The 25,695-nt window shown below is 39.3% G+C and overlaps 1 protein-coding gene across 2 annotated transcripts in view; it reads right to left on the bottom strand.

The window, feature by feature from the left end:
• GRIN2A (glutamate ionotropic receptor NMDA type subunit 2A) overlaps window positions 1–25,695 on the bottom strand; it is a 191,748-nt gene that overhangs the window by 25,605 nt on the left and 140,448 nt on the right. For both annotated transcript variants that reach the window (XM_040574760.1, XM_040574761.1), the window contains 2 exons: window positions 21,245–21,405; window positions 1,946–2,133 (listed from right to left, as the gene is read on the bottom strand). In XM_040574760.1, the coding sequence (XP_040430694.1) occupies window positions 1,946–2,133; window positions 21,245–21,405 (349 nt within the window). The remainder of the gene's footprint in view (window positions 1–1,945; window positions 2,134–21,244; window positions 21,406–25,695) is intronic.

Here is a 25,695-nt window from a genome sequence, read left to right as displayed (position 1 = left end):
ATTTTCTTTCCTTGGAAATTCATTTATTTTTGTTGGATGAGAAAGTATCATAAATAATGAAAGAGCAAGCAGGAAGAAAATGCAAGACAAAAAGAACAAAAACCTCAGTGATGCTCTAGCAAAATCTAAAGGCATTAGCCCATGGCCAAGGAAGACCTCAGATCCTCTTTCAGGATGTACCAGTCTTTTTCTCCTTTAGTTTGGGACAAATAGTTCTATTTCTCTGATTCTGTTTTCCTATGTAAAATGGGTCAGAATTACAGCATCTAATACTTCTTAATACTGTTACAAAAATAGAAAAATATTCTATTCACACAATATTCACAAATAATAAAGCAAAGGCTTTAGCCAATTACTTCCAACTGTTTTAAAGAATGTCATTACTTCAAATCTAGTCACTGTGGGTCATATATTCATTACTTAGCAAAGGAAGAAAAGATTCTTCCATAAACCTCTTGAAATACAACAGATTAATAATGGTGACACTAACATCTCTCCATGTTACCCAGAAAAAATCTGTCAGTCATGACTATTATGTCTCTTCCAGACATCATTTAGTATTATAATGGAAATAAAATCCATGTCCTGGAACACTAACACATTCGATGTTGTTAGTTAGTTGTTGTTGATTTTCTTTGTTGTTGTTTTGTTATGTTTGTTTGTTTTGATGGAACAGGAGGCTACTATGCTAAGGTCTTGCATACAGCTGTTTAAAACTGTCCTATTATAGAAAAATTTACCATTCTTATCCTCTACAACATGCTGTTAGTGACCATAAGTGCATATCTCTTTTACAATGAAGGCCTCCCTTTCACTGACAAAGAAATGTAAAGTTAATACATGTATCTATGTAAAAGAATCAAAATGATCATGTAACACACACCATATTCTGATCTGAGGGAGGATTTTAGTCAGTCATAATACAGAATACAGAAATTTTGTTAACTATCACATTTTTATTCACATGTACATGTGAAAGGTTTGAATTTTCACTGAGGCAAAGAAATATTTCAACAGTCAAAATGTACTTCGAAAGCCCTAGGTGGAGAACAAGCCATTATTACTCTCTACAAACATATCAAAGATGTACAGTATTTTTTATTTTTTTTCCAGTAGGGCAGAAGTGCCAAGAGGGCCTATGCATCTTCTGGTTTTGTGTTAGAATGACAAATAGCTGGTTTGAAATCCAATAAAACCAGTCAGCTTGCTTCAATTCCTACACATGCTTATACTAGAAGGTAATTAACCCATCCTAATTAGGGACCCTTCACACCAGTTCAGAACTGAGCTAAATAATTCTAAGTTGCAAAACAGAGAGAGAGACTAGCTCCTCCTCTACTCTCAACTTTCATTTGTTGTATTGCAAACAAAAAAATTGCAGTCTTTTTCTCTTCTTACCACAAGGAGAACCTCAAAGACCTTGTCAATGAGGAAAAAATTGACATGAATTCCTCTACCTACAAGTTAGACATGGATGAGCTAACTTGGTCATTCTGAAAGATAACCTGTCTATTAAGAAAAACTCCTCAGGAACTGCTCATTAAAAAAAAAAAAAAGGAAAAAAATAGTTTAAAAAAAAAGGAAAGAAATGAATTTAGAAAAATAAATTTAGAAATGCTCTTTAACATTGAGGACAACATTATTTTGTGATGTATATGGAAACACTTTCTGAAAACAAATTTAAGTGTCCATGGCAGTAAAATGAATTATAACAGGGTGGAAGAGAATTCCTGTCTTAGCATCAAGAAATAATCTTACCCATTCGTTTGTGTTGTTGTTGTTGTTGTTCGTAAAAAAAAAAAAAAAAAAAAAAAAAAAAAAAAACAACAGCAACAACAAAGAGAACAGCAGTAAAAGGCCCAGAGCTACTAAAACTGAATTAACAGTCCATATACAAGAAAAAAAAAAGGGGGGGGGGGGGGAAGGAAAAAAGATTGGTCCCTACCATCACCAACAAATTGAAGGAGGGCTAGATCAATTTGTCTCTTCCAAGGTGATCCTTTCTGAAGTGCTATTCCGTAGCCCGTAGTGGCAAAGATGTATCCACTGCCTATTGTGACAAGTTTGCAGCCTTCATCTCTTCCAGCCTTGTAATTTAGCACTGCTGCATCATAGATGAAAGCATCCAGCTTCCTGAAATAAAAGAAAACATTTTACAAACCAAATCATAGGGACAGCTGTTGTCAGACTTCTTTTGTCCTTGATGTTAGGACCCTGTTGAATATCATATAGATTCTTTGATATCATTAATTACATATCCTGCTCTGCTGCATCTAAAATTAACAAAAGGCATCTATTTTAGTGAGGGGAAAGTAGGACGCATAGTTTTGCTTTTCTATTTTAAGGGATGCTGTTAAAAAATACTGAGAGCAGGAGAAATGAAGCTACAGAATGTCTTGCCCTCTTATCTTTGTATCTCAAAATAGATAATAAATATATTGAGATGCAAAATGGTGTCCAAACACAACAGAAATAATGACAGAGAATTTAGAATCAAAATAATAAGAACCAATTCATTTATTTAAAATACTGAGTAAGACTGAAAACGTGACTTCAACAGTTTTTCCTACACACAATTATTGTTATATCTTTTTCCAAAAATAAACAATAAGGTGGAAGTCCTTCTTACGATAAAGGAATGCATTGGAACATATCTGATACAGATATGAAATTAAACTTTAAAATTATAGAAAATATTTCTTTATGATCTGCAGTTCCAAACGTATTATTTGTGTACCCAGAACAAAGCAGGAATAAAGGGACTTATGGAAAATGTCAAGTCTTTCAGCCCACCTACCTAAAAAATGTAAGAATGGGAAAAACCCATTCTCCAAGATATACAGGGAACACAACAAAATAAAGGAAAACAGAAAATAAACAAGGAAAGGAAAAGAGGCAGTGTCCTTTGGGGATAATTTTAAGGAGCACTACAAAGCAAGGGTTAGACAAGAGAAATGCATGGATATGTCACAAATGAAGCCAGTGCACATACGTGAAGAGGCCATTTGGAAAGACAATCACTTGCCAACAGAAACCTCAATCATAGAAGACATTCTGATACCTACAGAAATTCATATGCACTCTTTAAAAGGGAAAAGATAAAACTTAAGTATGTTTTATATTAGGTACCCTAATATGTAGCCAAAACATTTAAGATTTGTACCACTTGCACCAGACTAGCAGAATACAGAGGCAATAGGAAAAAAATAGTGTCTCTGCCTAAAACCCACCTAAATGATACACTAAATCAAAGTTATTACTCCCCAGTAACACCCTCTTGCTTTTCAACATCTTGGCCCATCCCTTAGGAGTCAGGGGAATGGGGAGGACACAGCAGCACAACTGGCTTCACGGCTGGGGGTAGGAGGGCTCTTCTCCCATCCACCCCTACTGGCACCCCAGCTCCTGGGCACTGCCGCCCTGCTCTGCCTCTGAAGAGCTACAGCGCATTACTATGTAGCACTGCTGAAATTTTCTGAAGGGATGCAAATGACAGAGACTGGCAAAACACTGTTCATAAACAGCTGGGACCTGTCTTCATGGGAAGGGAACTGTAAAAATAAATTCACTGTGGCACAAATAGGTACGAGGGCATCAACTTCAGTTCTGTAAGCATGTAGTATGTCCCAGTAGTGAACTCAGTTGCTGTTGAAGTTTTGGAGTCACACTTGCCACTATCTTAAGTTTTTATTGACAAAGCTTTTCATCTATAGCTGCAGAACAGAGCAATACCTAGGCTTATCAGATTTTGGCTACTGACAGAGGAAAACAATCTTTCATGCACAACATAATCTGATGTTTGTTCTTAAATATTTAATCAACAGATTCATACAGAATCCTAACTTTTACAGAACTCTAGATCAGATAGCAACTTTGGCACTGAAAAAAACACCCTATCCATCTCATGTTAAACCAAATAAATACCAGAGGAGAGTGAGCTTGTTGGATACTGTCTGCTGTTATGAGAAAGTGAAGAGTTTCTCTCACTTCTTACTGCACTTTATTGTGTCCCTTCAAGGATATTTCCCCCAACAGTCACCATCCAAGTCATCAAACCAGAATTTAGTGAAGTAGTTACTTTATAGAAACTACACATGGCTCATGCAATCATCAGAAGAAATAGCTGGGCCAACATTGTCTTTGTTTTTCTACTCTTTCCTAAAACTCAGTTGGTGCAATCCTCAGTTTAAAAGTCAGTTTAGATCCATTGACTCTAAAAATCTTACTGTTTCCTTCCTTTAAATGAATGAATTAATATGGAGAAAACAATTGTTAAACATCTGGAAGGTGTCATGTCACAACTTCAGTCTGGAAATGAGGTATGGCTTCCTAGCACTGAGGGGAGCTAAACTGGGCCCAGCTGGCCTGCTGGGGCAGAGGTGTCCTCAACACAAGGCCAGACAGTTCTTCGGGCAGGCACACAAGGGAAAGAAAGAAGAAAAACGGTTTGCAATACTCTGAAGTTACTTGTAACATTTCTGATCTACGGCAGGCAAGTACCATAATCAATATACTCCAATCTCATGCTTTCAGCCCTTTGCAGTTATCTGTGGGGAAGGAAGGATACTTCCCTGCTGGGTGGATGCCTTTGGATCAGGCAAAGTACTGGAACGTGGTGCTCCTCCTGGTCGGTGCCGTCACTGCTGCAACAAGCCAAGCTAAGTTAAAATACACGCTGGAGCTTGTCATCTGTTTATTCTGGGATTTATTGTGTGGTTTTATTTTTTTATTGCCTTTTCAGTGTAAGTATGTAAAATGCATGCTGGTAAACATGAAGAAAATATAAAGAGTCAGCTCTTCTTCTGTCAAAAGAGACTCAGTCAGAACTACAGAGGAAAGAGGTGTCTTTGCTAAAGACTTCAGGGCAAAAGCCTTGTGCTACCTTAGAAATCACATTCTGTATACACAACTTGCCTCAGCTCTTCAGCCCTCTACCAGCACCTTGGGAAGAAAGTCAAGGCACAGTCATAGTTTCACTCACTCACTGTGGACCCTCCCCAGCTTCCCAGCAGAGCTTGGCGTCAGCTGCAGTGGGTGCACAGCAAGGAACGGAGGTTCTGAAATCACAGGCAGCTTTACTTTGAAGAGCTTTCTCTCTCTACTATGTCTAGAAAGTCACAACAAATCTTATTACGCAAACCAATTTATAAACATGAGGCGCTTTCCTGACAGGGGCTGAGGGCTGAAGGGTTCTGCACTGCTGCCCAATGACTGAACTGTAAATCAAAAAGTTGATTGCCCTGAAAACAAATTGCCCTTCTACAAATACAAGCTCATATTCAGAGTATGTTTTCTCCATTTCCAATATAAATCGTATAACCACTCAAGGCTTAATTATCTCCTCACCATGTGCTGATTACAGAAGCACTTTTCCTTGCAAAGCAAAGCTTCAGAACGCGATGTACCCCTGGAGCGTGGGTAGGGAGTAAGCCACAAATGAAACCCTCAGATATTAGGGCAAACAAATCTTCCATCATTAGAAGGTGGATTTCCTGACACACTGAATTTTCAAGAACTTTCAAACAACTTTAAACATTCCTCAGGAAGAGTTTATGAAAACTGAGAGAGCCAAATCTAGGCAAGTCCAAAAATTTGACCCTTTCCCTTCCTCACAAGCACTGGAAAGCCTCAACATCCTCATTCTTGTGGCAGCAAAATGCAGTTGAAAGCTGAGAAACTTTCAGATGGCTTGAGTGTCAATCACTCTGCTAAGTCACATAGACTCTGAGTAACAGCTTACATGCCTAGAGTACAGCAACCCACATCAAGAAAGGCTCACAGCCTCTCAGAAACATTAGTCTCATAAAGATGAATCAATTAAACCTGCTGCTTCAGTTCAGCCACCTCAGGGAGTGAAAAGCTTTGTCACATTGTGTAGGTTTAAATAAACTGCCAAGAATTAGAAGAAAGATAGAAGAGCTATAGAAACTGGAATGCAGCAAGAACCAAGATTTATAGATACCAGGTACTGGCCAAACATGCCAGGAATCTTCAATGAATGTAGAGGAACAGGATTACAGTATCATGACTCATCTGAGCAACTGGCAGGTTTGTAAACTTCCTCTGAAATACTGCAATAATCCCAGGTAGGAGAGAAAATACACATCCTAAAACATTTTTGTAAGAGAGTCTACAAAGGCAAGTGTCCTTCATTACCTAGCAAACACAGAGAGGAATGGGTGGTGGAGAGAATTTTAGCTCATAGAGCATAGGCGAACAGCAGGTGTTATAAAATTATGATTTGGAATAGTTCTAAAATAACCAAAAACATTACTGAATGCCATAATTTGAAGTGGCTGATCTGTGAAAAACTAATGTGGACAGTCTTGTACACAAACATTTATAGGACCGCATGAAATATAAGAGTTGAAAAATCATTCTCTAAAGTGCTGAAGCACACAGACAAAAAAATAAAATAAAAATATCCTATTTAAAGAAAATGAAATTTAGATGAGGAAAAGGTACAGAAGAGTAATTTCTGAAAAGATGAAAACACTTCCCCAATGTAACAGTGATTTTCCTTATCTTCAGTATTAGCGCACACTTTTCACAAAATTTGCATGATGGAAATTGAAAAGCTGGATTAGGAAAATTCTCCTTTATTAGTCACGGTTTCTTCCTCAAAAACAAAAGGATAGTGCATTTGGAAAATGTTTCTTTCCTTCCTTAACCAGCTACATGATCCTTCAGGGATTTTGTTTGTTGTGATGGAAAGAAGAAGAGGGGATAATCAAAAATGACAATCTGCTCAGTAGTTCTGGAGACACAAAGCAGTAATCCAGCTCACAAGAAATCAACTTCTTCCAATTACTTTGTGTCCTACTATGGCCCGTGATGAAGTATTCAGAAAATGAGAGGGATGCTTTCATGCAGTTCCGTTTATTCACATTATTCTTCTTTATCATCAGTCACTGAACTCTATGGAACAAATAATATTGTGTTTCCATTCAGGATCAGAGAAACTGGATTATGACTGAAGTCACCTTCCAGTTTTCAACTAGAGCAGTAAATCCACACATACAATATCTACAGCAGAATTAATTTCTTGCTAAAGTGGGCAACACTCGATGATGAACAGTGTTCATCTGTCAGATCCACAACATTAACTTCAGAATCAGTTCCTTTTCTTACTCACATTTCTTTATGTTTTCTGACACCCTGAATATGTTATTTCATGATCACACACAAACTGTGTTATTTGTTGCTAACACAGATTTGACTTACACAGAACAAGAATGCATAGAATTTACAAATTGCACCATCACAGAGATTTGCTTGTACTGCATTTTGCTGTAAACATCTCTATCTCAATGATTTTTCTACATTGATGAAGAGTACCTTTTAAATCAAATATGCACTTCCTGGTTGCAATATATGATGGATTTACAGATTTGTTTTGTTGTTGATGTTGTTGTTTTGTTTTTGTCAGATCCACCAAAGAGCTAAAAGAAAGCATGACAAGAGTGCACAGTGAGAGACACAACCTCATCTGTGCCTCTCTAAAAATGTGTCCAGGAGTCTAATGCCAAAAGGTCACTAGAGAGTGATGCAGCCATCAAAGCAAAGGAATGCTGCTCTAAACATGAGGCTTCAATAAAAGTGCTCTAGCATGACACTTAGGCTCACCAGGCTGAACATCCCCAGCTCTCTCTGCCTTATTCCAGGCTATCTGATGGCACTTCATTACCAGCAGTGATTCTTGAATATATTCAAGTAGGTCCACACAAATTTTAAATTAACATATACTGGGTGGATTCCTTGACATCGTGACATTACCAATTCATTAGGGGCTAACTTAATGACCACCCCCCTGCCACAACACAGGTTAGCAAAGTTCAACCCACCTAAATGATGAACTCATTAGCAGGGAGTGGATCTCTCCCCTTCCGACTTCTCTCCCAACTCAAACTGTCCTCACTTCAATCTTCACACAGAAAATGCAGGCGCAAAACTTGAAAGGCACAAAGATCTGACAATTATCACCATCCTGCAAAACCTGAGAGATTGTGGAGGCTTCACCTCACCTGTCAGGGCCATCTCAGGCTGCTGGAGGAGCCGCTGTAACCTTCCTGCCTGACTTGCCCGTAGTTACCTGAGCACACATATTCAGCCCCTCACTCACAGGAGTTCACAGTCCCCATCCCTCCATGCACCCCCCCTTCCCAGTCCCTATAATATTTGCCTTAGTGACAAAATGATGGAAAATGTTGCGTGCCTTTATGATTACTTTTAGCAGTGGAATAGTGTCCCATTTCAGGTCGCAGAAGCCAAGCAATGAAGTACTTGTAAAGCATCAGTTTATCAAAACACAAAATTTGAAAAGTCAAGTAGGGGGGAATATATTTTTAGATTAAAGATTTTGTCCCAGTTACAATAGCATAATGAAGGATGAATTCAGCACATTTCACCAAGCACCTGATCTGCTGATCTGTTCCCCAAATCAAACGAGCATTAAAACTTAGAATAGCTTCCTCTCAAAAGAAGAGCAGTTAGATGGGATATAGTTACTTTCACCTGCTCATTTTACCTCCAGGTTCTTTTTAATATTTAAAGACACTAGGCCGATAACTACATTATCTAAAATAATAATAATAATAATGATGATGATGGTAACATTGACAAAAGGAATAATCTTTTTAAAAATATACCAGAAGAGCACACTACAAACCATTTTTTTCCTAGAGGCAACTTGTTATGGATAAGCTCAAAAGAACATTTATATGAACGGCCATGAAGAAAGCCCTGATAATGTGGCCCAGCTTTACAGGACATGATGATGTCTGCTTCTGTTTATAGATTACTTGAAACTATTGAGGTATGAGCCTCCCAAGAAATTTCAGTGAGTGCTTTGTCAGATCCCAATAACCACCTAAATTGTTATTTTCCCCTTCATCAAAACCTGTAAAAAACAACCTCCCCCCAGAGTCCCCTGGAACAGCACATAAAGTCCTACACAGTCCATTATTTATTTAGACTTTTCAATACATGGAAGAAATACAAGGATGTAAAAACAAGATTTCCCAGCAGGCCTAGGGAGGTGATTGTCCCCCTGTACTCGGCTCTGGTGAGGCCGCACCTCGAGTACCGTGTTCAGTTTTGGGCCCCTCGCTACAAGAAGGACATGGAGGTGCTCGAGGGAGTCCAGAGAAGGGCGACGAGGCTGGTGTGGGGTCTGGAGAACAAGTCTTACGAGGAGTGGCTGAGGGAGCTGGGGTTGTTTAGCCTGGAGAAGAGGAGGCTCAGGGGAGACCTTATCGCTCTCTACAGGTACCTTAAAGGAGGCTGTAGCGAGGTGGGGGTTGGTCTATTCTCCCATGTGCCTGGTGGCAGGACGAGGGGGAATGGGCTAAAGTTGCGCCAGGGGAGGTTTAGGTTGGATATTAGGAAGAACTTCTTTACTGAAAGGGTTGTTAGGCATTGGAATGGGCTGCCCAGGGAAGTGGTTGAGTCACCATCCCTGGAGGTTTTTAAAAGACGTTTAGATGTAGTCCTTAGTGATATGGTTTAGTGGAGGTCTTGTTAGTGTTGGGACAGAGGTTGGACTAGATGATCTTGGAGGTGTCTTCCAACCTAGACGATTCTGTGATTCTGTGAACAACTACATTTCCTGAAAGGCTGGCAAGTGATGGGGAAACAGGGATCAGCCATGAGAAAAACTGATGCCAGAAAATCCCGCCACGAATGGAGATGGCACAGGACGTCCTTATCACCATGCTACCAGCTTGGTGGCACTTTGTAGTACAAACCCTGCACTCTGCTCACTTCAGCAGTAACACCAGCAAGAAGCAGGAAGCTACGCTGATTCAGTCACACGTTTCTTTTAAGCTATTAGATGTCAGAATTGATCTTTGAGTGAACAGATCCCCAGGGAAGAAAAAAAAATACACCACCACCACCAAGAAAAACATGCATATGAAAGAGCAATCTTAAATGTCTTCATATCTCCACAGTCTTTCAGCACAAATAGCAGTTGCCCAATTGCAAACTGGCTTTCCAATTCCTATTTTCAGTGTCTACGGTTGTAAGTTCACTTCAGAATCTTTTCACCCAGTGTAATAGCAAAACAGATATTAGAATGAATACTGAAATTGATATTAGAATGAAGTCCAAAAGAAAGCAGCATAATGTAAATTGAAATTAAACTACCCCAGCCATCCGATGCCAAACTAAATGAAGCTATTGATTTCAGAAGTTGACTGACCCCAGCCAACCAGGAGAGAAAACTGTTTAGCAGAGGGGTTTTTTACAGACTGTCAGGAAGGAGATCATTATTCACATTATTAGCTTCTTCAGATGGTTTTAAGGAGAACGTATTTGTATTTGTACAATAATTTAGTACTTACTGACAAAATTGGTAGGGATAAATAGACATTCTGGAGCATAGCAAACATCTTGCTCTCCCAGGTAGTTATGGATCTTTACTCAGGGCTGTTTGACTTGCAACTTTGCCCAGTTTGACTTTGACTTGCCCGGAGATATATACAGTTAGGAATACTTATACATGGGCAGTAGATCTTCACTGGCTTAGATTTAGGTCCCAATAATCTCTGACATAAGCAAACTATAAATGTTTCAGAAGGAATAAAAGAAACAAGACATGTGGATGCCATTTTCCCTGAGTATCTTCTTGGCTTCAGATGAATGGATATTTTATGAGCTAGAGATTGTATTAAATCCCCCAACGTGTTTAACAGCTGCCAAATAATTCACCTTCCACCAATTTCTTCAGTTTCTTTCTGAGCTTGTTTTAATATTGGTTTTCCTGACACCTCATCTCCAGAACTATGCCAGTTTAACTCAGCAAATTCAGCATAATCTCAGTCACCACTGAACTTGAAAAATCTGGTGCCAAACAGGAAGCAAGAAAGAAAAAGAGAGGAGAGAACAAAAAGGGGAGAGCAAGAGAAGGACAGTCCAATGTTCACTTTTGCTTAAATCAAAACATCTAACATGGTCAACAGTTGTGATTATTTTAACTCGTTGCCACTAAAGACTTCTACAGAATTATAATTTCTGAAAGTATTTTACACCACTATTTCTGGTCTAGCTACAAAGCAGAAAGTATGGAGGCATAAAACATGATACTCCGTATACTATTTAATGCAAAAGTTGCCTGCACTTCAGATGTAGTCTAGCTTGGTTTTGTGTTTTATTTGACTGAGAAAACTAAAGTTCAATTCATTTTTTTTCTTGGAAGTTCCCATGTTTCCGTCTCACAACTCTACTGACAATTTTTTTTATTATTATTATTTTGTTTTTCAGACAAGCTGCAGAAATGGATGTTTCTTTTCCAAAAACGTCAAAAAGTTATAATAAAACGGTCTAGTGGGTGGCTTTGTATGAGAATAGAGCCATCCAGAAGCTAGTTATATCAGCCCTCTAAGCTATTTTATATTCCTGACCATTAGATATAAGTACCATTGACAGAGAATTATCTGAGATATTAATTTCCCATCTTATTCTACAAATTCACATTTTGGTTTTATCACGCCTCTAAAGGAATGATCACCTGGCACAATAATTTGGTCATTCAGGGACTGACAACAGTCTCTTTAAGGAATATCCTATAGATCTGATGAAAATATGGACAGTAATTTTCTCCTTAATGAAACAACATTTAGAGATACAAATTGGATTCATCACTCAATACATTGCTTTAAAAAAAAAAAAAAAAGGCTAAAGAGCTAATTCCTACAATAGGAATATTTATATTATATTTTTTGTTGTAATAAGAGCAGGACAATGAATATATTTTTCCAAATAAACAAGTTTCAGTTTCGGTAATTTAAACCAGTGAATTCTGAGTATCCCAAATGGCTAATCTCTAAGGCTTTCAGTCCTTGAAAGACACTTTGAAAGAGGAGAACCGCACTCCCTCTTCATTAACATCAGCACATACTTTAACTTCAGATTGTGGTTTCAGTGGTATCTTAAAAATGTGATTGGAGCAAGGATCACCCATCTGAATACTGGTTATTTCAGATGACGTACTGCATTTTTTAATCCTGTTTTCAAAGCTTTTGGAAAGCACAAAGCCCAAGCAGGCTCGGAATAGACAAATTTCATGAGTAGGCCATAAAAAGGCAGGAAAACATCATTCTTAGAAAGACAGCTGAATACTAAGGGTTTCATACATTATTTTAAAATTCATTTGCATAAACTTGTGCCTCCGGTAAAGCCATCTCCAGCAGGTTCTCTCTTCATGCATCGTAACAGGCATCCAGGAGGGTTGCAAGCAATAAATTATCACAGACTACAGATATCTTATGCTGTCCACTGACCGTTCTCTTCCTCCCTCAAAGTCAACCACCTTAGGCAGTTTCTCCAAAATTTGCTAAAACAATTGCTATATGAGTTGTAATATTAGAAGTCTAAGAAAAGGGTGAATAGTCTCAATTACAAATATTGCGAGGTGTTGTCAATCAGAAACAGTGAGAAAATATTGAGCCACTAGATTAAAAGTTTAAAAATTTATGTCAGCTGAAAGCTTCTTTGAGTTCCAGTTGCAAGCTGTTATTATCTGCCCACAAGAATGACGAAGATCTTGTGCTTTTTATGTAAAATTTAAAGACACAATTTTTCTCTCAAACAGGCAATTTATGTCATAGTTTTACTCCTCATTTTAGGTGAAAAGGTATGGACTACAGAAAGAATAAAAACTAGAAACTTTTCCTTTGATGAAAATTTTGATGAAATTTTTCTGCAAAATAAATTGAGAACAATGGTAAAAATGGGTTTGCATCCAAGCGAAGAAGTCAGCTGGCTGTCCAAAAGACAAGCTTCTTTTTTTGTTTGTTTTTGTTTTTATTTTTATTTTAGGCACACTACCATGTTAACTGACAGACCTAATGAACAGAAGGACCTGCTGGGCATAATCTGAATTGTGTTCCAGCTGACAGAAATGGAGATGTTTGCCTCCTGGTTGTGCCTGTAACACATTGCAGAAGCTGCCAGCACAGCCTCTGACCAGTCTATATCTGCTCAACAAATAATGGGATGTGCAAAGCTGTGAACTGGACATGATTATAAGCATTGTAAACACAACAAAAATCCAATTCAGCCCAATAAGCTTAGGGACTGAGGGTTAAAAGGGCATCAGAGCCTTCTGGGGTTTTCTCTTGCACTTTCTCTGTTCAGTACTATTGCATGCTTTAAAATAATAAAAACTTTTTATTGTTTTCAGATGGGAGAGTATGTCTGTGGGGCAGAGGGAATAACTTCCACACAGTTCAGTTAGCCTCTTTCAGGTGTTTCGTCTAGCACCATTATCTGTCATTAAAAATGTCGAGGAGTAGACTGGTCACCTCTTCCTATCAAAGCAACTGACAGCTCAGGGCACATCTGCAGGTCAATAACATATTCTCAGGACAGTTCAAATTTGATAAACCACTGCATGCGAGGCCATACCTGTCCAGTGTCTGGCAGAAGGCTGTCACTATGGCATTCATTTCAAGCAGCTTCATATTTCTGCCAATATGCCACAGACAAGGAGGGAATAAGACACTAACCTTGATGTGTATAAACTACCAAATATTGCAGTCATTAACAAGAAGTCAGATGGAATCCCAAGTAAACTTCAGCATGAAATCCTTGAGTTTATAGTCACAGCTGTGGCTGCAAATAAAAACTGAAAAACATTCATGGTAGGGGGGACCTGCAGCTGTATAGCAAGGGATTGCTTGCCCGTGGAACACAAGGGATTCATTTCTGCAGTTTCCTTGAAACAAGCTCTGTTGACAGCTTTTTGCAATGAAACTGAAATAAAGTCCTCACATCAATATGCTGCCAGAAAACAGCATCAACTAGAGAGGCCATCTCTTTTCTTGAAAAAATGATACACACTGTGATGCTAGGCTGTGTTCTCCCTATCCGGGAAAATTAAGGAAGTAAATAAAAAAAAAAAAAAAGATGGATTCATCAGTGATGAGGAATAGGCAAGTGAAAGCTTCCCATCTTATCTGTATAGTTGGAAAAGAAAGTCCCAATGAATTTTTCTCATTTCAGCCATTAGCAGTTAAATTCCAGACAATACACCACTGCAGCTGTGCTAAGGCAAGGGTGAGAACATTCAATGCACTTCCAGTCTATTGCCGTTGCATTTTCTCCTCTTTACAGTTTTACTCGGCAGCAGAACACTCATACATGGAGAAATGCTACATGCAAACACAACTCCAAGCTGACACAACCCACACCAAAGCACTATAACAAATAAGGTTGTTTTCCTTGGAAAAGGACAGCATTATCTATCTATAACCTCGTCTGGAAAAGGTTGGAAAAATACAGCAAGGCAAATGGAAACAAACACACCCAAACAGCCACTGTAAAAACAACATGGTTATGAATTCAAAGAATTGTTTTCTCTTCAAGAAATAAAATCAATGGTAGTTGTCTGTCCTGTGCAGAGGATTCAAGAAGGATAGTTTGATTAAACACAGCATGGACAGAAATACTTCTAGTGCATTTTTAGAACTTTATATTATCAAAAAACATCTGAAGAAGACAAAGAAGCCACCATGACTCTAACAGAGCTGGACTTCTCCCACGAAGAAGACATTGGCTAACATAGTCTCTTACACACTTCACTATCTGGATAACACTCAGAAAAACAACTGCTGTTTCGGTTTTCATTGAAGAAAAGGAAGAAAAACCCGAGGAAAATTCCTGAACTTATGTCTAGAGAGCAATCTGAAGCTCTACAGGTAGCACATGTGGTTCAGCTGCCCTCTTACGTGCATAAAGTTTGAAAAAAAACACCAGTACATTTCTGGCAAGCTTGTAAAACTGTGACTACTTTCAATACTGAATGTTGTTGAATTTTTTATTTTACTGTTTTGAAAAAATATTAAGCAGTGCTCCAATAACAAGGTGCATGAATTTTGCTCCTTTTCAACAGGCACAGGTGGAAATTGCTAGTTTTAATTAATAAAGGGAATACAAAAAGTTCTTTGTTTTGTTCAAACAATGTTTCGGCAGCTTTCTGAGAAATGTATCTCTGCCTCACAGGACTGAGACCCTATTGACAAGAGGTAGATATTACTGAGACTTCACAGATAGTATTTTTAGTGTTATCAGAATCAAAGTGATTTTTTATCAAATGAAGGAAAAAAGCCAATACAACTGATAAATTTGCCTCCACTATTGATAGCAGCAGGTCTTCACGGGTACATTGCAATGAACCAGGGACTTCACCTGCAGGAGGAGGCTTAATGTCAATGTCAGCCTAAAGCACAAATCGTCTTTCCCTTTGAGTTTGCAGTATTTCCCAGTTAATTCTTTCTGAGAATGATGCTTTCCACGTAAGCTGATTTTGAAACACTGTGTATTTACTCTGTTAATGATGCAAACAGAAAGGGTCTTGGCATTTTATTCAAGGCTTCCTTGATACAATAATGTGCACACGCTCATCTCTGCATGTACTGCAATCCTCCAACAACAGAACCTATCTAACCCCTAAACTGTACACGTTTCATACAGCTAATTACAGAATCACAGAATCACAGAATCGTCTAGGTTGGAAGAGACCTCTAAGATCACCTAGTCCAACCTCTGTCCTAACACTGACAAGTCCTCCGCTAAACCACATCACTAAGTTCAACATCTAAACGTCTCTTAAAAACCTCCAGGGATGGTGACTCAACCACTTCCCTGGGCAGCCCATTCCAATGCCTAACAACCCTTTCAGTAAAGAAGTTCTTCCTAATATCCAACCTAAACCTCCCCTGGCGCAACTTTAGCCCATTCCCCCTCGTCCTGTCACCAGGCACGTGGGAGAATAGACCAACCCCCACCTCGCTACAGCCTCCTTTAAGGTATCTGTAGAGAGCGATAAGATCGCCCCTGAGCCTCCCCTTCTCCAGGCTGAACAACCCCAGCTCCCTCAGCCGCTCCTCGTAAGACTTGTTCTCCAGACCCCTCACCAGCTTCATTGCCCTTCTCTGGACTCACTCGAGCACCTCCATGTTCTTCTTGTAGCGAGGGGCCCAAAACTGAACACAGTACTCGAGGTGCGGCCTCACCAAAGCTGAGTACAGGGGGACAATCACTTCCCTATCCCTGCTGGCCACACTGTTTGTTATACAAGCCAGGATGCTGTTGGCCTTCTTGGCCACCTGAGCACACTGCTGGCTCATATTCAGCCAACTATCAACCAATACTCCCAGGTCCTTCTCTGCCAGGCAGCTTTCCAGCCACTCATCTCCCAGCCTGTAGCACTGCTTGGGGTTGTTGCGCCCCAGGTGCAGGACCTGGCACTTGGCCTTGTTGAACCTCATACAGTTGGCCTCAGCCCATCGGTCCAGCCTATCCAGATCCTCCTGCAGAGCCTTCCTACCCTCGAGCAGATCGACACACGCACCTAACTTGGTGTCGTCTTCAAACTTACTGAGGGTGCACTCAATCCCCTCATCCAGATCATCGATAAAGATATTAAAGAGAACTGGCCCCAGTACTGAGCCCTGGGGGACTCCACTAGTGACCGGCCTCCAACTGGATTTGACTCCATTCACCACGACTCTTTGGGCCCGGCTACCCAGCCAGTTTTTAACCCAACAAAGCGTATGCCAGTCCAAGCCACGAGCAGCCAGTTTCTCGAGGAGAATGTTGTGGGAAACGGTGTCAAAAGCCTTACTGAAGTCAAGGTAGACCACATCCACAGCCTTTCCCTCATCCACTAAGCGTGTCATTTTGTCATAGAAGGAGATCAGGTTCGTCAAGCAGGATCTGCCTTTCATAAACCCATGCTGACTGGGCCTGATTGCACGCTTGCCCTGCAAGTGCCGCGTGATGACACTCAAGATAATCTGCTCCATGAGCTTCCCTGGCACTGAGGTCAAACTAACAGGCCTATAGTTCCCTGGGTCTACCCTCCAGCCCTTCTTGTAGATGAGCGTCACATTTGCTAGCCACCAGTCGACTGGGACCTCCCCTGATAGCCAGGACTGCTGATAAATGATGGAAAGCGGCTTGGCCAGCTCCTCCACCAGTTCGCTCAGCACCCTCGGATGGATCCCATCTAGCCCCATCGACTTGCGTACATCCAAGTGCTGTAGCAGGTCACCAACCATTTCCTCGTGGATTGTGAGGGCCATATCCTGCTCCCCATCCCCTTCCACCAGCTCAGAGTACTGGGTATCCAGAGAACAACTGGTTTTGCCGCTATTCCTATTCATATTTCTGCCCCTGGCTTTTTCCTGGCCATATTAGCGACTCGACTCAGACAGCTGAGTGCTCACTTCTTGTGAGAAGGCGAGAAAACAACCTTTTTTTTTTCTTCTTCCCAAAACAGATAAAGAGACATGTGCATGTCTCTGACAAAAATTTATATATATGTCTTACAGAAATCTGTGCACTTGAAGCATTATGTTTGTGTCTCCTTCCTTCTTTCTCCATCCAGTTAAATTAAATGACCTTACATATCAAACATGATGGTCTCAAAGAACAAAATATTCCCAACACATCTCAAGAGACTAACACTAATTAATCTAGAAACTTAAGAGTTTGAGAAACAGCAAAACCAGACTGAACTGTGAGAAGCAACCACTTAAAAGCTTGATTTTATTCAGATCAGATGCCATATGGGCAGTATTATTCAGACTCTAAGTATTGCCTGATTGCTGATATTTTTGCTACACCCTAAAACTGGAATCAAACACTGTATATAAGGAGTCAAATGTGACCAAATCTTATGTCTTCAATTAAGCAAAAGTAGTTTTAAAAGTGATATTCAAAATACACACAGGTTATATAAAAATTCTTCACGAGGAACACAGGCACTGTTTATTTTGACTGGCAGCAGCAATATCTACCAGACAATCTTTGCAAGTCCTTACCAGGTCTATGACTCTCAGGCATCTGTGAAGCTTAAAGTGTCCTGAATGAAGGAGATGAGCCTGTGTAATATGGGACTGTATTATGGGCTGAGTGGGACAAAGGTGCAAGTGACAGGGGACAACGACACAGGCTGATCGGTTTGGTCACCTAAATGAGATCATCTTTCTAGAGAGAAACTACTCTGAGTCAAAAAGAAGATACAGTCATGCTGCCTGATCTGTAACTGAGCTTATTGCCCACAATTACCACAGTCTATGACTCTATAATTACCAAGTAGTTCATCTTCAAAAAGCTGTGCAGAAGCAGTAAGCTGCACGATATGTAAGAAAAATTGTTTGCTGTATGCTACCGATGATGATGATGAAACAAGAAAAAAAAAAAAGATTAAATATAGGGATAACTTTGACAAGAGATACAGATGAAAACAAATGAAATAGCTGCAATAGGGTAATCAGGACACACATGCTGAAGAAGAAAGTAGAAATGATATATTTGCTGGGAAGCAGAAACAGTTTGTGGAAGGAAAGATATGTCATGCTCAAAAAAGCAGAAGCAACATAGGCTCTAGGGGGCACAAAGGATTCAAACCCATAGGCTCAAGTGAAGTAGGGAAGGTGACAGCTTGATCTATTCTAGAGAAGGATGAGAGGGCAAACTTCATATGAAAGCATGAAACAATCTGCAATCTGGTCAAAAAATTCATGATGGAGAAAGGAAGAAGATGGGAAGGATGCCACAGATGAGAGAACAGTTATATATACTGAGGAAGAGAACAAAAAAAATGGTAGAAAAAGTGAAAAATGTTGTTTTTGAAGAATATAAGACTGGACAAAAAGAGAAGAGGCAGGCAACTGTGATACCTGCTCATGCTTTTATTGTCTTTCCTACCGAGAATGCAAATTATTACAGTCCCATAATACAGTCCCATATTACACAGGTTCATCTCCTTCATTCAGGACACTTTAAGCTTCACAGATGCCCGAGGTGTCAGTCACAGGAACTGCCTCACATCCTCACCAAATGTCTTCACAAAAAGGAGAAGCTGAGTGGGACAAAGGTGCAAGTGACAGGGGACAACGACACAGGCTGATCGGTTTGGTCACCTAAATGACATCATCTTTCTAGAGAGAAACTACTCTGAGTCAAAAAGAAGATACAGTCATGCTGCCTGATCTGTAACTGAGCTTATTGCCCACAATTACCACAGAGATTAGGGTTTTGCACAGTTTTTGCTTGGCAGAAAGTGCAGGGAAAAAATGCATAAGCCCATTTGACGCTACTTTCCAGCTGGAATGTCCAAAAATGTGATCTAAGCAAACTCAAAGTGACAATCCTATCATAGGAAATTTCAGCAGCTGATGGCGTGCTGTTTAATCTTGTAGGTGCTATGGGACAAAATACTAAGGAGTGCAGCAGTATGTAGCAGTTACTTACACTGACGCAGAAAACACCACACATGGCAGCTTATTTGCACCATTTGCTAGAGAAATGTCAGTCAAGAGGAGCAAGGTAGACACTTAAGAGTATTCACACTGGGAAATCACTTAGAAGAGGAAACTCCAGTGGAAACAAAAATCTATTTAAAAACGAATGGTTTATTGCTGTCAAAGGACTAAAGCATTTGAGGAAGAGCAGCTGGAAGAGCTGGCACAAGAGCAGCCAGCCTGAGTTTTAGTGAATGTCCTGAACTCCCTTGCAGCCAGGCAGCTCCCTCCTTTTCATGCTAAAGTGTCTGACAATTGGCCTTATTTTAAAGCTAACACTAGTTTTTCAGGGTTTCCAGTAGCACAAATAGCAGATGAAAAGTACAAAGAATATATATCCCCTAAATAAACTATCCACCCAAACAAGCCCTAGAAAAGGCTGAAATTAAGGATAGCTACCTGTTCAAAAAATCACAGCAGGAAAAGAATTCAGCTCAGTATCTACAATGCACAATTTATCTGTCTCCCAGAAAATACAACTTGCACAGGCTGGCAGGAGCAGGAACTCTGCCTCCAGTTTGGAAGACCTTGGGTGAGGTCCAACTCACCTTATGTTACATGTGTATCTTAGGATGGGACAAACCCTGCTTGAGCAATGCCGTTTCAGAACACCTTTGGAAATGACAACACAAGGAGTACATGGAGACAGTGGAGAACAAAACTATACAAAGGACAACTTTTTAAGGAAGGGAGCCTGGATACTACAGAAAAGTTTGGAGAAGTTCAGTTTTTTCACAGAAAAAAATATGTTACAATCCCCTACACATCTGGAGGAAGGAGAGCAAAAATTTAAAGGACAGGTAGCTCCCACACTATGGACTAAAAGTAACAGCTAATTTAGTATAAGATGACATCTCCTGTTCTCATTGTAAGTAATAGCTGTGCCATCAAACAGCCACTGGAGCTGACGTACTTAATCCACTATTGGTAACTTAGTCTTCTCACTTAAAATAAATAAATAAATAAATAAAAATAACATCAAAAACAACAAACAACAAACAAAACAAAAAACACTTATCTGGATAAATTCTTTAATCCACTATTATTAACAGAAATACATGTTATTATCAAGCCTGTATGTTTAGAAAAGATTACTAAAACCATAATATACCATACTGATATATAATGATGAAAACAGTGAGTCATATTCAAACTTTTTGACAATTAAAATGAAAAATCTGTCATTTTGACCAACAAGGCAGAATGGGCCAGTTCAGAGAGGGAAAAGAATGGATAGCACTCAAGTCTAAATCTCATAGCGTACGGAAGAAAGACAATAAAATTTGCCAGAATATTTGCCAAGATCGTCAGAAACAGAATTAGGTAACACGCTTGAGAATACCTGATCTCAACAGATTTTATGAAGATCAAAGTCAAGACTTCAGATCTGACAGCAAGAGGCCATGCTAACTATAAGTGGGAAGAAAATCTAAGAGTGCACCTAAAAGCATGCCAAAAGAACGGGAGGTTGAAAAGAAATCTTAGGCAGTGCACACTGGCCAGACAAACAAGCTTTATCAGAAATGCACCCTTTGAAAACACATCGCTATGAGAGAGTCCTTCAGTGATAAGCAGCGACTGTACAAATCATGATCTGTGTTGAGCCCACACCCAAATCCAGGTGCAATTGTATCCCTTCTCGTAAAATTGGAATAACAATTCTGTCCTGTGAATCTATCATACATTGGGCATCGAAGTTTCCATACAATTGTAAAACAGTCATACAAATCACAGGCGCTCAATTTCTTTTCTGATATCAGCACAAAGCAGTTTAAAAAACAAAACAAAACAAAACAAAGCTCCATGGACTACACGCCATGCCTGAGATCACTGCTCAGTAAGTATCACAGTAAGTACAGTAAGTACAGATCAATTTTTCTCAGTTTCTGCAAAGTGTATAGTATTCTTTAAAACCCATAGGAGAAGCTTACCCAGTTTTCAAGCTGACCAAGGCATCTTCAACTCCTTTCTGATTATACTTTGTCATGTAAAGGTGCATATCAGGGTAGTTGTTTCTGATATTCCTCTCTGTGCTTCCATTTGGGACTGTTCCAAATCGAAAAGGAGGTGAATAATCATGTGGCCTTTGAAACTAGAGAGAAAAGGGAAAAGTAAAGTCTTTCAGGCCCTCAAAATGGGTATTCATGAAGATGTCAATTAAGGAAGTAATATCTATCAGGGCAACTGTAGGTACAAAAGAAAAAAATTGTATAGGCTGCCTCGAATTTATTCCAGGCAAATAATGCCTGGAGTTAATTGTCAGCTCTATTATAACAGAAATTATCTTCACACTGGTTGAACTACACAGAAACATCTACATCCAAATTAAAAACAGCTCAGATTTGCCACTCAATGCGACTTTCTCCTGTGCATTGCAGTATGGCAGGACCACAGCATCTGGAGCAGAGAGCTACTGGAAGATACTCCCCATCTGCCAGCGTCTCCCTAGAGAACGCAAACTCTAGGCAGACCTGCTGGTATGTAATGATCAAAATAAAACAGCATCTTTGTTGAAATTCATTTCTAATCTTCATCTCAGTTGAGACATGGTGGGTCCACACAGGCAAAAGGCTCATTTTCACTACCTGACACAGAGCCTAACACTGCTCCGGAGGGTGACTGCAGGAGGCTGGTGCCCAGGGAGTGAAAGGGTGAGGACTAGCTTTCCTTCCACCTCTGTGATTCAGGGGGAAGAACAGTTCTTCTATCTTCCCAGGGGCTCAGCAGTTTCACCACTTTATATGAAAAGTACTTCTGGAGCTCTCACACCTAGAATCCTAGTCACAGTTTATTCCTACAATTTAAAACTACAAACCAATTGCCTGAGGGCATATAGATTTTATTCTACAATTTCACCCTCTCTATCACTATTGCATCAGCACAGACAAACAAGCCAGGAAGTATCTCAAAGGGATTAGCAACAGCTCAGGGCACACTCAGGTTTCAGATAGTCTCACACAGACCTGAAAATTATATGTGTGGCTTTTCGAGATCTCTCATTAAGTACCATGCGACACTTTAAGATCAAGGTAAAATGTTTCTTTAAGAAATAAATTTTAGAATGCCGTTCAAATTAGAGGAATTGTTGGCTAATAAGGAAATGCAATTGAGTATTGATAAAAGCAGTCACCCATGAATTCCATGGTAAAATGCACTCTGTTTTTATTGTCGAAGTTAGAAGAACAATCTATGTACCCCGTGTTGCAAGAGACAGCTAATATTTATACAGCTGCTGCTTCCTTTGGGCTATGTATGCAATAGTCCTCTTTTTAAAGTTTAGTCTCAGGGCATTAAGAATTCTGAGGATCCAGTACCAGTTTGGAAAGAGAATACAAATAGGCTTATAAAAAAAGTGGGAGTATTTTCAATTCTGTCAAACCCTGACTGTGAAATTATGGCTGCAACAATATTTTCATGTTACAGAACTACAATTAAATGCTTCATTTTAATTACGCATATTTTGACAAAGCATAAAGGAATGAACTTTGTTTTTCTCTATTCATCTAGCTAACAGATATCTTACTTTTCTCATTTTCCCTTTTCACAGCTTTATCGTTTAAATTATTACTTTGCTACTACCTTACACATACTAATTGACCCATGCACCAAAATTGCACTGTATACCAGTCACAGTTCTTAGTCTGTGTTTGCTGTCTCATTTTTTTGTGTTTAGGATGTGGCACTGAGGCAAACCCTGCTCTTAAGCTAATGCCCAGAGATTCCACTGATATAGCTGTCACTTGCTGTTAACTTTATTAAAATGGTCAGATAATTAATCCCTGAAGTAGTGAGATGGTTTTCAATAACTCCTAATATATGTTTCAAATTTTCCAATCAATGAAACTGGAGGAAAAAAAAAAATCAAAGATCACTGCCAATTTCAAGATCTGTAAAAAAATGCTGCTGGTCATGCAGTTGGTGGTTTTGGAAATTCAGCTGTGGTGAGAATTCTGGAAGCTCAGTTCCTAATCTTGGGGTATGACAAGGGGATTGAAGAGGAAGATCATGGTGGAGTATCTGGGTGATTTACAAATGGAGTTTTGGTTTGCGTAGTCTCACTTTTCAAGAACATTCATATATGTGAAAGTTGTTGGGGACAGTTTTCTCCCACAGGAATGGTTGGAGGAACTGAGGTATCTGTCCCAAACTGAACATTCAACAGAACACAAAAATATTTCTGCAGGAAAGCAGAGATTAATAGAAAGTACTGGTTCATTTGAAGATCATAGGGATAACAAGTAATTCAATTGATTAAAAAAAATTGTATGTGGAATTTAAGTACAGAAAATTCAGACTTGAATGGTTCCAAACACCATCCATTGACTGGATTTTTTTTGGCACAAGGCACTCAACCAACAAATTTTAGCAGTCATAAGGAGATTATATTTTTTTGCAAATGATTGTGTTACTACTGCCTGCTCATAGACTACTTGAAAATCAGAAAGAAACAGTTTACAATGTTTTTAATAATGTTGCACTCACGTCTAAGTTATATAAATTTCTTATCAGCAATTTTAAACTTGTCTTCTGTAAACTGACATGTCCTAGAGAAGTATATAGGCTCTGTGATTCAGCACACATCTGTGGGGCAGGCATGAAAGAAAGAAAAAAGCATTGAATCTATAGATGCAGTCATTTTCCCTGAAACCCCATGATGGGAATTAAAATATTTAATGTCTGTTAGGAAACCATTTTCTTCCTAGAATTCTTCTGAAATATTCTTGTTTTTGTTTTAATTGGTAATAAAATCCTTAAATTTAATGCACAAGCCCCCTGCTTGAAACATAATTGGGGAGATCTACAATTATTGAGAAGACTAAGTAATTCATTCCTGTTTCCCCCTGCTGTGCCTGCTGCTAGATCTGTGGCACACAGTCCTAATGATCCAGGAATCCCAAAAAGCATGTTTGGGTTGAGAAAACAGCCCTACCATTTTAGTTTGTTTTATCTACATGCATTAAGAAAAATGACAATTTCATTAAAGCTAGCAAAAAGATCTTTCACAAATGTTTAATACTGACTTAATATGCTGATTTGCACGTCTGTTTGAAAAGGCTAGTATTCAGAGCAGTTGTTCATTATTGTTCTGGAGTATTTTAAGGAACTGTGGAGAAATTACTACAATAATAGCAAATGGTAAACATTTTCTGTCTGCTAACAGAGATTTTTATGGAAGTTATGGATGGTGATAGTGGAGAAAAAATAAATAAATTGAACTCTGTTTTCTTTCTTTACCAAATGGAAAGCACTGACATTCTGATTTCTGATCGTGAAAAATATAGCTGCTGTATTTAGTAATTCCAAGATTATCATTATAATCATTGTTCAATATCTTTGTCCAACAAGTCTCAAAAAGTACTGCATAGGTCTAATATTGAAGTGGAGAGATGAAAGGGTGAAAGGGTCACCCTAGCTACCCCATAATCCATACTGACTTTTGAGCTCACTCTGCTCTGTTATGACACAAACACCTCTCTAAGTAACTAGAGAGCTCATGCCATTTTATTTCACAAAAAAAAAAAAAAAAAAAAAAAAAGTAATGTTACATGAATACTGTGAATCTTGCAAAATTAAGGAACCTGCAAATGGCATAATTAAGGCTTCTTATTAAGGCTAAAGAGAATCCCCTAGAGCACATACATATGGGACACATTAAAATGTGACTGTGTGGAGGAACCACAGCAGACGAAGGCTTGCTAGACAGTTCTGTCCAGTGCTTTGTACTCTCTAGTAGTGATCTTGTCTCTCTTTTAACAGACTAGGCATAAATGGTCTCAAAAGTAACAAGTGCGATGAGTGCCAGCTTTGCTGGATACTTTTGGACTCATTTTCTGTACCTTTTTATGAAGACAAAGCTTTTAGAAATCTTTTACATATACGAGGATGTCAAAATATAATTTTCTTCTCATCTTCTGAATCATTTGAGTTTATGAACACCCACTCCCAGTAACTCCAGTACACGCTGTGCCATGTGTTTCTGGGTGACACAAAGATGACACGGCATTCAGAAGTTCATTAGCAACATTATGAAGGATGAGGAAACTATCAAGAAGTCTTGAAGCCAAGGAGAAGAGTAAGCAGCATGTCATCGTGTGTTCAGCAAAACCAGGGAACTAGATGATGGTGGAATACATTCCCTGTATGGGAAGTTTTTGAAGGATGAGGGTCAGGGATGACTGCCCAGAGATGCTTATTTTCCTGGTTTCTCTTCTCTGTTATCTGTCTCGTATGGAGCTGGATTGAGAACTGCCAGCACCTCCAATTGGGAATGGTTTATCGCAGGGCAGCACTGACAAAAGCGCATGACTTTTCAGTTGTGGAAGTAGGAAAACGGGTTCAAGAGAAGAGTAATGAACTGATTTACCAGCCATGCATGAGTTTT

The sequence above is a fragment of the Cygnus olor genome, chromosome 15 (assembly GCF_009769625.2).
Source record: "Cygnus olor isolate bCygOlo1 chromosome 15, bCygOlo1.pri.v2, whole genome shotgun sequence".
Taxonomy (NCBI): Eukaryota; Metazoa; Chordata; class Aves; order Anseriformes; family Anatidae; genus Cygnus; species Cygnus olor.
Note: the sequence above shows the minus strand (reverse complement) of the source record. Positions and strands in the feature narration are given on the sequence as shown.